This window comes from Urocitellus parryii, chromosome 12, assembly GCF_045843805.1.
Source record: "Urocitellus parryii isolate mUroPar1 chromosome 12, mUroPar1.hap1, whole genome shotgun sequence".
Lineage (NCBI taxonomy): Eukaryota > Metazoa > Chordata > Mammalia > Rodentia > Sciuridae > Urocitellus > Urocitellus parryii.
In genome coordinates, this window is record NC_135542.1 from 102,917,784 (window position 1) to 102,932,211 (window position 14,428).

Below are 14,428 nucleotides of genomic sequence, written 5' to 3' on the forward strand. Positions count from 1 at the left end.
GAAAGGGTATGGAATTTTCCATTGAATAATGCACCATAACTTGTATAACCATTCTATTAATTTTGAATACTTCAGTATATCTTTTTTTATGTAAATTTTTTATTTATATATGACAGGAGATTACAATTCTTATTACATATATAGAGCACAATTTTTCATATATCTGGTTGTATTCATAGTATATGCACACCAATTCATGTTTTCATACATGTACTTTGGATAGTAATAATCATCACATTCCACCATCATTAGTTACCCCATGCCCCCACCCTTCCCCTCCAACCCCTCCCCTCTATCTAGCGGTGGTCGTCTATTCCTCTCATGCTCCTGCTCACTATCCCACTATGAATCAGCCTTCTTATATCAAAAAAACATTTAGCATTTGTTTTTTTTTTTAGATTGGCTAACTTCACTTAGCATTATCTTCTCCAACTCCATCTATTTACCTGCAAATGCCATGATTTTATTCTCTTTTATTGCTGAGTTATATTCCATTGTGTATATATGCCACTTTTTAAAATCCATTCATCTATTAAAGGGCATCTAGGTTGGTTCCATGGTTTAGCTATTGTGAACTGTGCTGCTATAAACATTGATGTGGCTGTGTCCCTGTAGTATGTAGTCCTTTGGGTATAGTCTGAGGAGAGGGAAAGCTGGGTCAAATGGTGGTTCCATTCCCAATTTTCCAAGGAATCTCCATACTGCTTTCCATATTGGCTGCACCAATTTGCAATCCCATCAGCAATGTATGAGTGTACCTTTTCCCCCACATCCTTTCAAGCACTTATTGTTGTTTGTATGCATAATAACTGCCATTCTGATTAGAGTGAGATGGTATCTTAGGATGGTTTTAATTTGCATTTCTCTAATTGCTAGTGATGATTAACATTTTTTCATGTTAATTAATCATACATCATCTTCTGAGAAGTGTCTTTTCATGTCCTTGACCCACTTATTGATTGGGTTATTTGTTGTTTTTTTTTTTTTGGTGTTTAGATTTTTGAGTTCTTTATAAACCCTAGTGATTAGTGCTCTATCTAATGTGTGAGGGGTAAAGATTTGCTCCCAAGATGTAGGCTATTTACCTCACAGATTGTTTCTTTTGCTGAGAAGAAACTTTTTAGTTTGATTTCATCTCATTTATGGATTCTTGATTTTAATTCTTGTGCTACAGGAGTCTTATTAAGAAAGTTGGTGCCTAACCTCACATGATGGAGATTCTTCTATTAGACGCAGGGTCTCTAGTTGTATTCCTAAGTCCTTGATCCATTTTGAGTTGAGTTTTGTGCATGATGAGAGATAGGGATTTAATTTCATTTTGTTGCATATGGATTTCCAGTTTTCCCAGCACCATTTGTTGAAGAGGCTAACTCTTCTTCAATGCATATTCTTGGCATCTTTGTAAAAAAAAAAAAAGATAATTGTAGTTTTGTGGTTAGTCTCTGTGTCTTGTATTCTGTATTATTGGTCTACCAGTCTGTTTTGGTGCCAATATCATGCTGTTTTTGTTACTATTGCTCTGTAGTATAGTTTAAGGTCTGCCACCTGCTTCACTCTTCCTGCTAAGGATTGCTTTAGCTATTCTGGGTCTCTTATTTTTCCAGATGAATTTCATGATTATTTTTTCTATTTCTATAAGGAATGCTATTGGGATTTTTACTGGAATTGCATTAAATCTGTATAGTGCTTTTGTAAGTATGGTCATTTTATAATATTAATTCTGCCTATCCAAGAGCAAGGTAGATCTTTCCATCTTCTAAGGTCTTCTTTGATTTCTTTCTTTAGGGTTCTGTAATTTGCTTTACATAGACCTTTCACCTCTTTTGTTAAATTGATTCCCAAGGTTTTTTTTTTTTGAGGCTATTGAAAATGGGGTAGTTTTCCTCATTTCCATCTCAGAGGATTTGTCACTGATATACAAAAATGCTTTTGATTTATATCCTGCTACTTTGCTGAATTCATTTACTAGTTCTAGGAGTTTTCTGATGGAACTTTTAGGGTCTTCCAGCTATAGAATCATATCATCAGCAAATAGTGCCAATTTGAATTCTTCTTTTCCTATATGTATCCCTTTATTGCTTTCATCTGCCTAATTGCTCTGGCCAGTGTTTCAAGAACTATGTTAAATAGAAGTGGTGAAAGAGCGCATCCCTGTCTTGTTCCAGTTTTTAGAGGGAATGTCTTCAATTTTTCTCCGTTTAGAATGATGTTGGCCTGGGGCTTAGCATAAATAGTCTTTATGATGTTGAGATTATGTTCCTGTTATCCCAAGTTTTTCTAGTGTTTTGAACATAAAGGGGTGCTGTATTTTGTCAAATGCTTTTTCTGCATCTATTGAGATGATCATATGGTTCTTTAAGTCTATTGATGTGATGAATTACATTTATTGATTTCGGTATGTTGAACCAATCTTGCATCTCTGGGATGAATCCCACTTATCATGGTGCACGATCTTTTTGATATGTTTTTGTATTTGATTTGCCAGAATTTTATTGAGAATTTTTGCATCTATGTTCATTAGAGATATTGGTCTGAAGTTTTCTTTTTTGTTTGTTTGTTTTGATGTGTCTTTGCCTGGTTTTGAAATCAGAGTGATATTGGCCTCATAGAATGAGTTTGGAAGAGCTGCCTCTTTTTCTATTTCCTGAAATAAATTGGAGAGTATTGGTATTAGTTCTTCTTTAAAGGTCTTGTAGAACTTGGCTGTGTATCTGTCCAGTCCTGGGCTTTTCTTGGTTGGTAGACTTTTGATGGTGTCTGCTATTTTGTCACTTGAAATTGATCTATTTAAATTGTATATATCATCCTGATTCAATTTGGGCAAATTATAGGTCTCTAGAAATTTGTCAATGCCTTTGATATTTTCTATTTTATTGGAGCACAGGTTTTCAAAATAATTTCTAATTATCTTCTGTATTTCTATAGTGTCTGTTGTGATATTTCCTTTTTTATCACGTATGTTAGTGATTTGAGTCCTCTCTCCTTCTCTTCATCAGCATGGCTGAGGATCTGTCAACTTTATTTATTTTTTCAAAGAACCAACTTTTTGTTCTGTCAATTTTTTCAATTGTTTCTTTTGTTTCAATTCATTGATTTCAGCTCCGATTTTAATTATTTCTGTCTTCTGTTGCTTTTGGTGTTGATTTGTTCTTCTTTTTCTAGGGTTTTGAGATATAATGTTAAGTCATTAATTGTTGACTTTTTATTCTTTTAAGAAATGAACTCCATGCAATGAATTTTCCTCTTAGAACTGCTTTCATAGTGTCCCAGAAATTCAGATATATTGTATCTGTGTTCTCATTCACCTCTAAAAACTTTTTAATCTCCTCCTTGATGTCTTCTGCAGCCCATTGTTTTTTCAGTAGCATATTATTTAGTCTCCAGGTGTTGGAGTGGACTTTATTTTTGATTTCGTCATTGATTTCTAATTTCATTTTGTTATGATCTAGTAAAATGCAGAGTAGTATCTCTACTTTTTTATATTTGCTAAGAGTTGCTTTGTGGCATAGTATATGGTATATTTCAGAGAAAGATCCATGTGCTGCTGAGAAAAAAAAGTATATTCTCTTGTTGAAGGTTGGAATATTCTATATATGTAAGTTAAGTCTAAGTTATTGATTATATTATTGAGTTCTGTAGTTTCTTTGTTCAGCTTTTATTTGGAAGATCTATCTAATGATGAAAGAGGTGTATTAAATTCACCCAAGTGGCTGGGGATGTAGCTCAGTTGGTAAAGTGCTTGCCTCCCATACAAAAGGCCCTCAGTTCAATCCCCAGAACCACAAAAAAAAAAAAGAAAGAAAAAAATTCACCCAAAACTATTGTGTTGTGGTATACTTGACTCTTGAACTTGAGAAGAGTTTGTTTGATGAACATAGCTGCTCTGTTGTTTAGGGCATATATATTTACAATTGTTAAGTCTTGTTGGTGTTTGGTTCCCTTGAGCAGTATGTAATGTCTTTCTTTATCCTTTTTGATGGACTTTAGTTTGAAGTCTACTTTATTTAGATATGAGACTGGAAACCCCTGCTTGTTTCCACAGTTTATGTGAGTGGTATGATTTTCTCCAACCCTTCACCTTCAGTCTGTGAATGTCTTTTTCTATGAGATGTGTCTCTTGGAGGCAGCATATTGTTGGGTCTTTTTTTTTCTTTTTCTTTTTTTAATTCAATCTTCTGGTCTATGTCTTTTGATTGTTGAGTTTAGGCCATTAACATTCAGGATTATTATTGAGACATGATTTGTATTCCCCATCATTTTTTATTATTTTTTGGTATTTAACATGACTAGATTTCTCCTCTGATTTTTCCTTTAATGTAATCTCTCCCTCTGCTGATTTTCATCATTGTTTTTCATTCCTCTTCTTGGAATATTTTGCTGAGGATGTTCTGTAGTGTAGGCTTTCTAGTTGTAAATTCTTATAACTTTTGTTTATCATGGAAGGTTTTTATTTTATCATCAAATCTAAAGTTTAGTTTTGCTGGATATAAGATTCTTGGGTTAGCATCCATTTTCTTTCAGAGCTTGGTATATGTTGTTCCATGATCTCCTGGCTTTGAGGATCTGGGTTGAAAAATCTGCTGAGATCCAAATTGATCTCCCCCTATATGTGATCTGATTCCTCTCTCTTGAAGCTTTTAGGATTCTATCCTTATTCTGTTGCTAGACATTCTCATTATAATATGCTTGGTATAGATCTGTTGTAATTTTGTACATTTGGTGTCCTGTAAGCCTCTTATGTTTGGTTTTTCCAATTTGTTCTTCATGCTTGGGAAATTTTCTGATATTATCTCATTGAAGAGATTGTGCATTCCTTTGGTTTGAAACTATGTGCCTTCCTCTATCCCAATAACTCTTAGATTTGGTCTTTTGATGCTGTTCCATAATTCTTGGATGTTCTGTTCAAGGTTTCTAACTTTCTTCACTATATGATCAACTTTATTTTCCAGATTATATACTTTGTCTTCATTATCTGATGTTCTTTATTTCAAGTGATCTAGTCTGTTGGTTATGCTTTCTACTGAGTTTTTTATTTGATTTATTGCATCCTTTATTTCAAGGATTTCTGGCTTTTTTTCAGGGTCACTATCTCTCTCTTGAAGTAATATTTTGCTACCTGTATTTGCTCTCGTATTTCATTGTTGGAGTGATCAATTTTTTGCTTGTATTTGCTCATATAAGTCATTCTTTAATTCACAGATCATTTTAATTATGAACCTTCTGACATTTCATCAACTTGCTGTCCATAGATTCTGTTATTATAGTGTCCTAGTTTGTTTGGGGCACTTTCCTCTCTTGTTTTTTCATGTTGTCTATGTGTCTTCCTTTCTTGCAGTGTGGATCTGAGATATTACAGTTTCTTCTCTATATTCTTGTAGTACCTGTGTAGATTGTCTGTAACTCACCTTGATGTTTGGCTTCCAAACCCTGATGGTGTCCCTCAATGGATGTTACTGAATCCTGTGTCAGGTGGAGTGGGTGGATCTGGGCCACTGGGCTTGACCTCCCAAGGTAGGCTGCTGGTAGGAAGGGGCGGTCTTATTCCAAAGGCTAGACTCTGGCAGTGTCTGCCCTGCTGGGGGAGGGGTAAACCCAACTTAGTGAGACCCTGGATCCCACATGGGCTGTTGTGAGCCATCTGGAATGAATCTCAGCTTTGGGGTAGTGCACTGGTCAGAAGGGGTGGTCCTGCACCAGAGGCTAGGCTCTGGTGAGTGTCTACCCTGCCGAGAAAGGGGTGGACCCAGCCTGCTGTGCACCTGGGCCCTGCAGAGGCTGGTGTGGGTGGATCTGGGCTGCTGGGCTTGACCTCCCAAAGTTGTCTGCTTGTAGGAAGGGATGCTCTTATGCCAAAGGCTAGGCTCTGGCAGTGTCTGTCCCTCTGGGGGAGGGGTGAACCGGGCCTACTGAAATCCTGGATCCCAAGTGGGCTGTCTGGGCTGGATCTCTGCTCTCCGGGTAGTACACTGGTCAGAAGGGGTGGTCCTGCCACTTCAGTATATCTTTAGTTATTATTATGAGTAATACTGTATTGAATGTACTTGCATAAATCTTTGTTTACATGTCTAAAATTTTTTTTTAATCTCAGGTTATATATTTTTTCTTTGTGGTACCAAGGATTGAACCTAGGGACTCACACACACTAAGCAAGTCTCCATCTCTGTACATCCCTAGCCCTAGATCTCTAAAATAGAAATTACTACTCAAACAACTTCTTCTGACCATGCCCCCACACACATTCATTCTCCTCCTTCTCCTTCTTGGTAGTATTTTTCTAGATTGCCCAGGCTGACCTGGAATTTGTGATACTCCTGCTTCAGCCTCTAGAACAGCTGGGATTACAGGCATAGGCTACCAGCCTTGAACACACAAGTCCTCCTCTCTCTGCCAACAATCTAAATTCCTTTAAACTTTCATTTGGCTTTCCTTCCTTATGACCCTCTGGTGTTTTGTTCACACTTTGAATGTGGATCTCTTTATAATGTGCTACATTTTTTAAAAAAAACTTACCTCTTTCTCAATTAGAAAATATGTGTCCTAAGCAGGACTGTGTTTTTTAATTCATCAAAGAATCAACACAACATCTGGCCTGGTTGATTGAGTATTCATGTTTAGTAATTCAGAATATTCATAAATATAATCATTTGTCTTTACATTTATGTTTATGCTTTTCTAACAGGATGGTATTTCGGATTCAGTTGATAATTTTCAAAACACTGTGTTATCAGTTCCTAATCTCGTGCCTGATTCGTATTTTGATGCTTTCACCAGCCCTTACATTAACAACAAACTTGAAGAAAAAACTTGTGGACCTGGGCCAAGTTTATCATCTGTGTTTGATGATGATAAGAATTATCACATAATTGTCTATCAAATAAAGGTAAATTTACTTTTACTAAAACTGTTTTATATTTTCAGTTTTTAAGAAATTGAGTAATATATTTTCTTTCTGTCTCATCTTTAAATATTTTATTTGTGAAAATTGGAATAAATGTAATTTCTACATGGTAAAATTTGAAAATAATGTTGATACCTAAAATATTGCCCTGTTAAGCAAGAGATAACTTTTTAATAGCATTAAAATATCTGGCAAAGCAGTTACATATCATTAGCAATCTATATGCATGTGCTTCTGGTGAGGCAATAATGGCTATTGAGAATTCTTACAGACACAAGCAGAACCTGGATGACTTACCAGCTAATACAATATTTTTAATTGAAGTCATTTCCTATTAAATGTTTTGTGCTTTATAAAAGTATAATGTAATTATTTGAGGCTCATTAGAAATGTAATAATATCTATTGATAACTCTTCAAAAGCACTGTATCAAGTATACTTTGAACATAGCATTTCATATGCTAACATTTTCAGCTTAAATGTCCCAACTTTTAAAAACAAAAGCACATTTACAGAGAATATTGATGTGAGAAGGGAAAAAGCAGCCCTATTCTTTGGTTTAATTGCCAAGGTATCAGGAGGATTGCAAGTTCAAAGCCAGCCTCAGCAACTTAGTGAGATCATGTCTCAAAATAAAAAATAAAGAGCTAGGGAGGTAGCTCAGTGGGTTCAGTCACCCATGAAGAAGGAGGAGGAGGAAGAGGAGGAGGAGCAGCAGCAGCCAGTTGCTCAGATATGGAATTAAGCAAAGTGCATTTCACCTGATTAATGAATTAAAAAAATGTGGTATATATTCACATTGGAATACTCTGGCCAAATAATGAAATCCTATTCTTTACAAGAACACTGATGGAATTGGAGATCATTATGCTGAGTAAAATAAACCAGACACAGTAAGATAAGGACATGTGATCTCCCTCTAAAAAGACTGATCTCATAGAAGTTACTAGAGGTTGGAGAGAGCAGTGGGGAGGGAGGGCTAGGGAAAGATTGATCAATGGGTATAAGTTACAGTTAGATAGAAAGAAGAAGTACTGGTGTGCTATTGTACTGCAGGGTGGCTACAGGTAACATTTATGTACTATGTATCTCCAAAAGCTAGAAGAAAGGATATTAAATGTTTTCACCATGAAGAAATGATACATGTGGAGGAGGTTAACTATATCTCCTAACTTAATAGTTAACCTAACTTAATCTAAACATAACATGGTACCTCATTAATAATGTCCAATTTTATGTCTTTGTTTTCAATTAATAATAAAAATGAAATTAATATGCAAAATTATGATGAGAAACAAGATATTTATATAAGTTCAGAGCTTCTCTTCATAACATATTTAGTGATTTCAAAGGGGAAAGTAGTGTGAGTTTACAATGATAAGCCTAGCAGATGCCACTGTAATTAATCTGTTAACATTACAAATAATCACACAAAATCACATTATGTATCTTTTGATAGGATGCCCTGAAAACACACATCATTTTGTGATATTATAGCCAGAAATGTATAGCTGAATCTAAACATTAGGAAACATAAAACACAAATGCATACAGACAATCTTAAAAAATGTAAAGGTCATGAAAAAAAAAGTAAGATTGAGAAAGTCTTCCAGATTAAAGGAAACCAAAAAGCTATAATAAGATGGCATGTGATATCCTACATAGAACAGTGTACTAGTACTATTTTTTTTCTTTCTTTTGTTATGAAAAAAATAATGTGACAAATGACTGACTTGCATAATGTTTATAGTTGGATAATATAAATATCCATGTTCATTTTCTGATTCAGACCATTGTATTATGTTTATGCAAGAAAATATCCTTGCATTTGATAAATAAATTCTGAAATGATTAGGGGTAAAGATGCCACACTTGTAATTTTCTCCCAAATTGTTTAGAGTAAAATAATAGATATAGAAAGAGAATAATGAAGGAAATGTGGCAAATTGCTGAAATTTCAGGAACTAAGGTAAGCAATGGAATTCTTTATACTGATCCAGCAACATTTTTTCTTTTTTTTTTTAATTTTTTTTATTGGTTGTTCACAGCATTACAAAGTTCTTGACATATCATATTTCATATATTAGATTGAAGTGGGTTATGAACTCCCAATTTTTACCCCAAATGCAGATTGCAGATAGAAATTATATCAAAATTTAAAAAAAAAATTGGGCTGGGGATGTGGCTCAAGCGGTAGCGCGCTCGCCTGGCATGCGTGCGGCCCGGGTTCGATCCTCAGCACCACATACCAACAAAGATGTTGAGTCTGCCGAGAACTAAAAAATAAATATTAAAAATTCTCTCTCTCTCTCTCTGTCTCCTCTCTCACTCTCTCTAAAAAAATTTTAAAAAAATTTTTAAAAATTTCAATCATTTTGAATATCAGTGGAGCTTTCCAACTATAGGCCTCATATTATGTTTTTGTCACCCATATATATGTTCATATCACACACATATCAGTCAGCTCAAAAGAGTAACAGTTTGAAATTGATTTTTAAAAATTTTTATTGTAAAGGCACAAATATTCTGTAAGGTTACATAAGAGCCTAATAAAAGAAAATAAATGAAACAAATAATTAATATAGACATTTAAGGTATTTACCATTTTTTGTAAGCTAAATTTTCTAGTACTTGCCTACCATCTATAAAGCATGACTCTGAAATATTTTCCCTATCATTGGTATGTTGGGTTTGTGTAATTCCATTAATTGTCTTTAGTTTTCCATGAGGAAAAAAAAATGTTCACTTGCAAGAAGTCTTGAAAGGAAATAAAAAGGTAAGTTTTGGGGTATAACAAGGAAGTCATATGTCAAGACCAACAACAAATTTAAACTGCCTTTTATAAGCATTAAACATGTGATAATATATGTCAATCTAGGTATTAAAGGGACTGAAATAAGTGCAAGTAATTATTTTGGGTTGGCAGGGATTGTGGGGAAATAAAGGTTGGAGCCAAATATAAAAAGTGAAGGAAAATATTTTATTAGGGCAATGTATGAAGGACATTTTGGAATGAAAGACTGGTCAGTGCAGAGAATTTGTCAGTAAGTATAACAAGTGATTTTGTAGGCATGCCAACTAGTTTTTGCTTTTATTCAAAAATATATCCACTAAAACATAAAATTTGCAGCTTGGAAAATGAAAAGGCATTAACTCTTTGCCAGGTTTACTAATGATTTATTGTCTACCATAAAAAGCAGAAAAAATTGACAAGTGTTCTTCTTTTCAATCATCAGGAATAATTCTTCAAAAGTCAAATTTAAAGAGTATTTTCAAAAAATTTATAAGTTTCTTCTTGAGTTTATTAACTTCCCCTTGACATCAAGGATATGCCTTTCCTAATTCATGTATCCCCAAGTCAAAGCATATTTCTGGACACAGAGGCACTACTTGTATGTGTATATATGTATGTGTCAATGCTAAATTGAATTCTGCTTAAGAAAAATATAGTGGTTTTATTTTCATCTGCTTGTTTATAACATTTAGGAAACTGTTCGTGCAGCATTTGAGTCTGCCTACTTATATGCAGCTACTTTTGAAAAGATCCATTTATTCTTTAAGGAAAATGAGAGTCTTGATTTGCAAGCTCTTAAACTTCAAGAACCTGGTAAGTCTTCCATTTGTCCATACTAATTATTTTTTATAGAAATACCAAGTATGTGGTCTTGTAGTTTTCTGTATGCGGGTATTTGGTGACAGAAAGAGTAGCCCTAAAAAGTCCCAACAAAAGTCAAGAATTTATTTATTTATAGATTATTTTCCATAGATTTACTTTCCCCCTTTATCTTTACTCAGTACTGCTATTTTATTTCAGGAAATTTGGGGGAGCAATTTCTTCCTAATGGCTTATCTTTTAGTATGATGTTTTATTTGTACTAAGGCTGTACAAACTGTATATGGGAATGAGTTGAAAATACTATATACATCTCTACCAGTTCTATTAAATGAAGCTTATATAACTTTTTTCTTTCTTAGGAATTTGAGTAATCTTTTTTTGTCAGGGGAACCACATTGAGACCTGATGGGTGTGAATTAACAAGTCTTAGTCATGAAATTATACTGGGGGAATTATTTTAGTAGACATATTATCTTTGAGAAAAGAAAATAATCTAGAATATTAGATTGAAATTTTAGGCAAGGAAATTTAGATAATTATAAAAATTAAGTACATATTATTTGTTATTGCTATTTAAAACAAAGTACAGTTCTTGTTTTATGAACTGGTTTTATTGCTTTTTTAATATGCAAAATAATCATTTTGATACTTTGCCTCATGAACCAGCATTAATTTTTCTATAAGTTTTATATTTTTATTTCAATCCTTCATTATGTTAAAGTATTTTAAATTAGACTTTCCATCTCTAAGTTAAATAATTCAATATCCTCCTACAGAACCAAAATATTAGTATCACATTACCATCCAAAAAAAACTTAATTGTTTAAAAAATTGCTAAACAATTGTTAAACTTGTTCCATATTCAAAATTTCCCAGGTAAACCAGATTATATCTGACTTGGCCCAAGATCTAGTACAAGACCAGGCATTGTATCTGGTTGTTATGTCCCTTAAGTTTTAAAAATCTGCAACAGACATTTTTTTTTCTATTTACTAACTTAATAAAGACCTTACTTTAGAAAAAAAATGATAAGTTTTCTTCCATTGTTCTTTGGAAACACTCTCAACTGAGACAGTGCATGTTGAACTGAAGTGAACCGACAGGGATACAGGACATCATGCCTTGTGTGCTGGGCCATCACATCATGGGGTCAGTAAAGTAAAGAGCCTGACATTTCAGCACTACATTAGTAGGCCTAATTCAAACAACTATTTAATCAATTAGTTCTTCTAAATTTTCAGAGACTGGAGAGTACAATATTTTTTCTTAATTTTTATTTCTTCTTTTTAGTTTTATATGACAATAGAATGTATTTTGACATATTGTACGTGCATGGAGTATAACTTCCCCTTCTTGTGGTTGTACATGATGCAGAATTACACTGGTTGTGTATTAATGTATGAACATACTGAATTATGTCTGATTCATTCTACTGAAATTTCTATTCCTATTCCCCCTCTCTTCCCTTCATTTTCTTTTGACTAATTCAATGAATTTCTATTCTTCCTCCCACTCCACCCATGTTTTGGTATTAGCAGCCACATGTTGAGAAAACATTCAGACTTTGTTTTTTTGGGATGGCTTATTTCACTTAGCATGATAGTCTCCAGTTCCATCTATTTACTAGAAGATGCCATAATTTCATTCTTTTATGGCGGAGTAGTATTCCATTCTGTATACATACCACATTTTTCTTTATCCATTCATCTATTGAAGGGCACCTAGGTTGGTTCCATAGTTCAGCTATTGTGAATTGAACTGCTGTAAACATTGATGTGGCTGCATCACTATAGTATGCTGATTTTAAGTCCTTTGGGTATATGAAACGAATGGGATAACTGGGTCAAGTGGTGATTCCATTCCAAGTTTTTTGAGGAATCTCCATACTGCTTTCAAGAGTGGTTGCACCAATTTGAAGTCCCACCAGCAAATGGGACAGCAAAAACCATGTATGAAATGTATGAGTATACTTTTTTCCCCACATCCTTGCCAATCTTTTGTTACTTGTATTCTTGAATTACCATTCTGACTGGAGTGAGATGAAATCTCAATGTAGTTTTAATTTGCACTTCTCTAATTGCTAGAGATGTTGAACATTTTTCATATATTTGTTAACCATTTATATTTCTTTTTCTGTGAAGTGCCTGTTTAGTTCCTTTGCCCATTTTCTGATTAAGTTATTATTTTTTGATGGTAAGGTTTTTGAGTTCTTTATATATTTTGGATATTAATGCTCTAAGATGCAGGTGACGGAGATTTTCTCCCATTCTGTAGGCTCTGTCTTGATGCTTTGGATTGTTTCCTTTGCTGTGAAGAAGCTTTTGAGTTTGATACCAACCCATTTATTGATTCTTGTTTTTAATTCTTGTACTTAGGAGTCTCATTGAGGAATTTAAGCCAACATGATGGAGATTGGGGCCTACTCTTTCTTCTAGTAAGCACAGGGTCTCTGGTCTAATTCCTAGATCCTTGAACCACTTTGAAGTGATGTTTTGTGCAGGGTGAGAGATAGGGTTTTAATTTTATTTTGTTACACATGGATTTCCAATTTTCCCAGCACCATTTGTTTAAGAAGCTATCATTTCTCCAATGTATGTTTATAGCACCTTTGTCTAACATGAGATAACTGTTTTTATGTGAGTGTGTCTCCTCTGTTTTGTACCATTGGTCTTCATGTCTGTTTTGGTGCTAATACCATGGCATTTTTGTTACTATAGCTCTGTAGTATAGTTCAAGGACTGGTATTGTGATGCCTCAGCTTTGCCCTTCTTGCTAAGGATTGTTATGGCTATTCTGGTTTTCTTATTTTTCTGTATGAATTTCATGATTGCTTTTTCTAGTTCTATGAAGAATGTTATTGGCATTTTAATAAGTAATGCATTAAATATGTATAGCACTTTTGGTAGAATGGCCATTTTGACAATATTAATCTGCCTATGCAATAGCATGGGAGATCTTTCCATCTTTTGAGGTCTTCTTCAGCTTCTTTCTTTAGTCTCTGTAGTTTTCATTGTAGAGGTCTTTCACCTCTTTTGTTAGATGGATTCCCAAATATTTTTGAGGCTATTATGAATGGAATAGTTTTCCTAATTTCTCTTTAAGTTGATTCATCACTGATATATAGAAACATAATTGATTAATGTGTGTTAATTTTATATCCTGCTACTTTGCTGAATTCATTTATGAGTTCTAGAAGTTTTCTGGTGGAGGTTTTTAGGTCTTCTAAATATAGAATTATGTTGTCATAAAATAGTGATAATTTGAGTCCTTCTTTTCCTATTCTTATCCCTTTAATTTCTTTAATCTTTTTAATTGCTCTGGCTTGAGTTTCAAGGACTGTGTTGAATAGAAGTGGTGAAATAGGGCATCTTTGTCTTGTTCCAGTTTTTAAAGGGAACTCTTTCAATTTATTTTCCATTTAAAATGATATCAGGCTTGGGGTAAAATTTGTAGCTTTTATAGTGTTGAGGTATGTTCCTAATATTCCTAGTTTTTCTAGTGAATGGATGCTATATTTTGTCAAAAGCTTTTTCTGCCTCTACTGAGATAAACATGTGATTCTTGTCTTTAAGTGTATTGATGTGATTAATTACATTTATTGATTTCTATATATTGAACCCCACTTGATCATGGTACACTGACTTTTCAATATGTTTTTTATGCAATTTGTCAGAATTTTATTGGGAATTTTTGTATCTATGTTCATAAGGGATATTGGTTTGAAGGTTTTTTTTTTCCTTGAGGTGCCTTTGTCTGGTTTTGGTATCAGGATGATACTAGCTTCATAGAATGAGTTTGAAAGGATTCCCTCATTTTCTATTTCTTGGAATAGTTTGCGGAGGATTTGAATTAATTCTTCTTCGAAGGTCTAGTAGAACCCAACTGAGAATCCATCTGATCCTGGGTTTTTCCTT

At 33.9% G+C, this 14,428-nt stretch overlaps 1 protein-coding gene across 1 annotated transcript in view; it reads left to right on the forward strand.

Moving 5' to 3' along the window:
- Dnah6 (dynein axonemal heavy chain 6) overlaps nucleotides 1-14,428 on the forward strand; it is a 275,338-nt gene that overhangs the window by 48,227 nt on the left and 212,683 nt on the right. Inside the window, exons 10-11 of the mRNA XM_026413801.2 lie at nucleotides 6,680-6,880; nucleotides 10,385-10,505. Coding sequence (XP_026269586.2) covers nucleotides 6,680-6,880; nucleotides 10,385-10,505 — 322 coding nt within the window. The remainder of the gene's footprint in view (nucleotides 1-6,679; nucleotides 6,881-10,384; nucleotides 10,506-14,428) is intronic.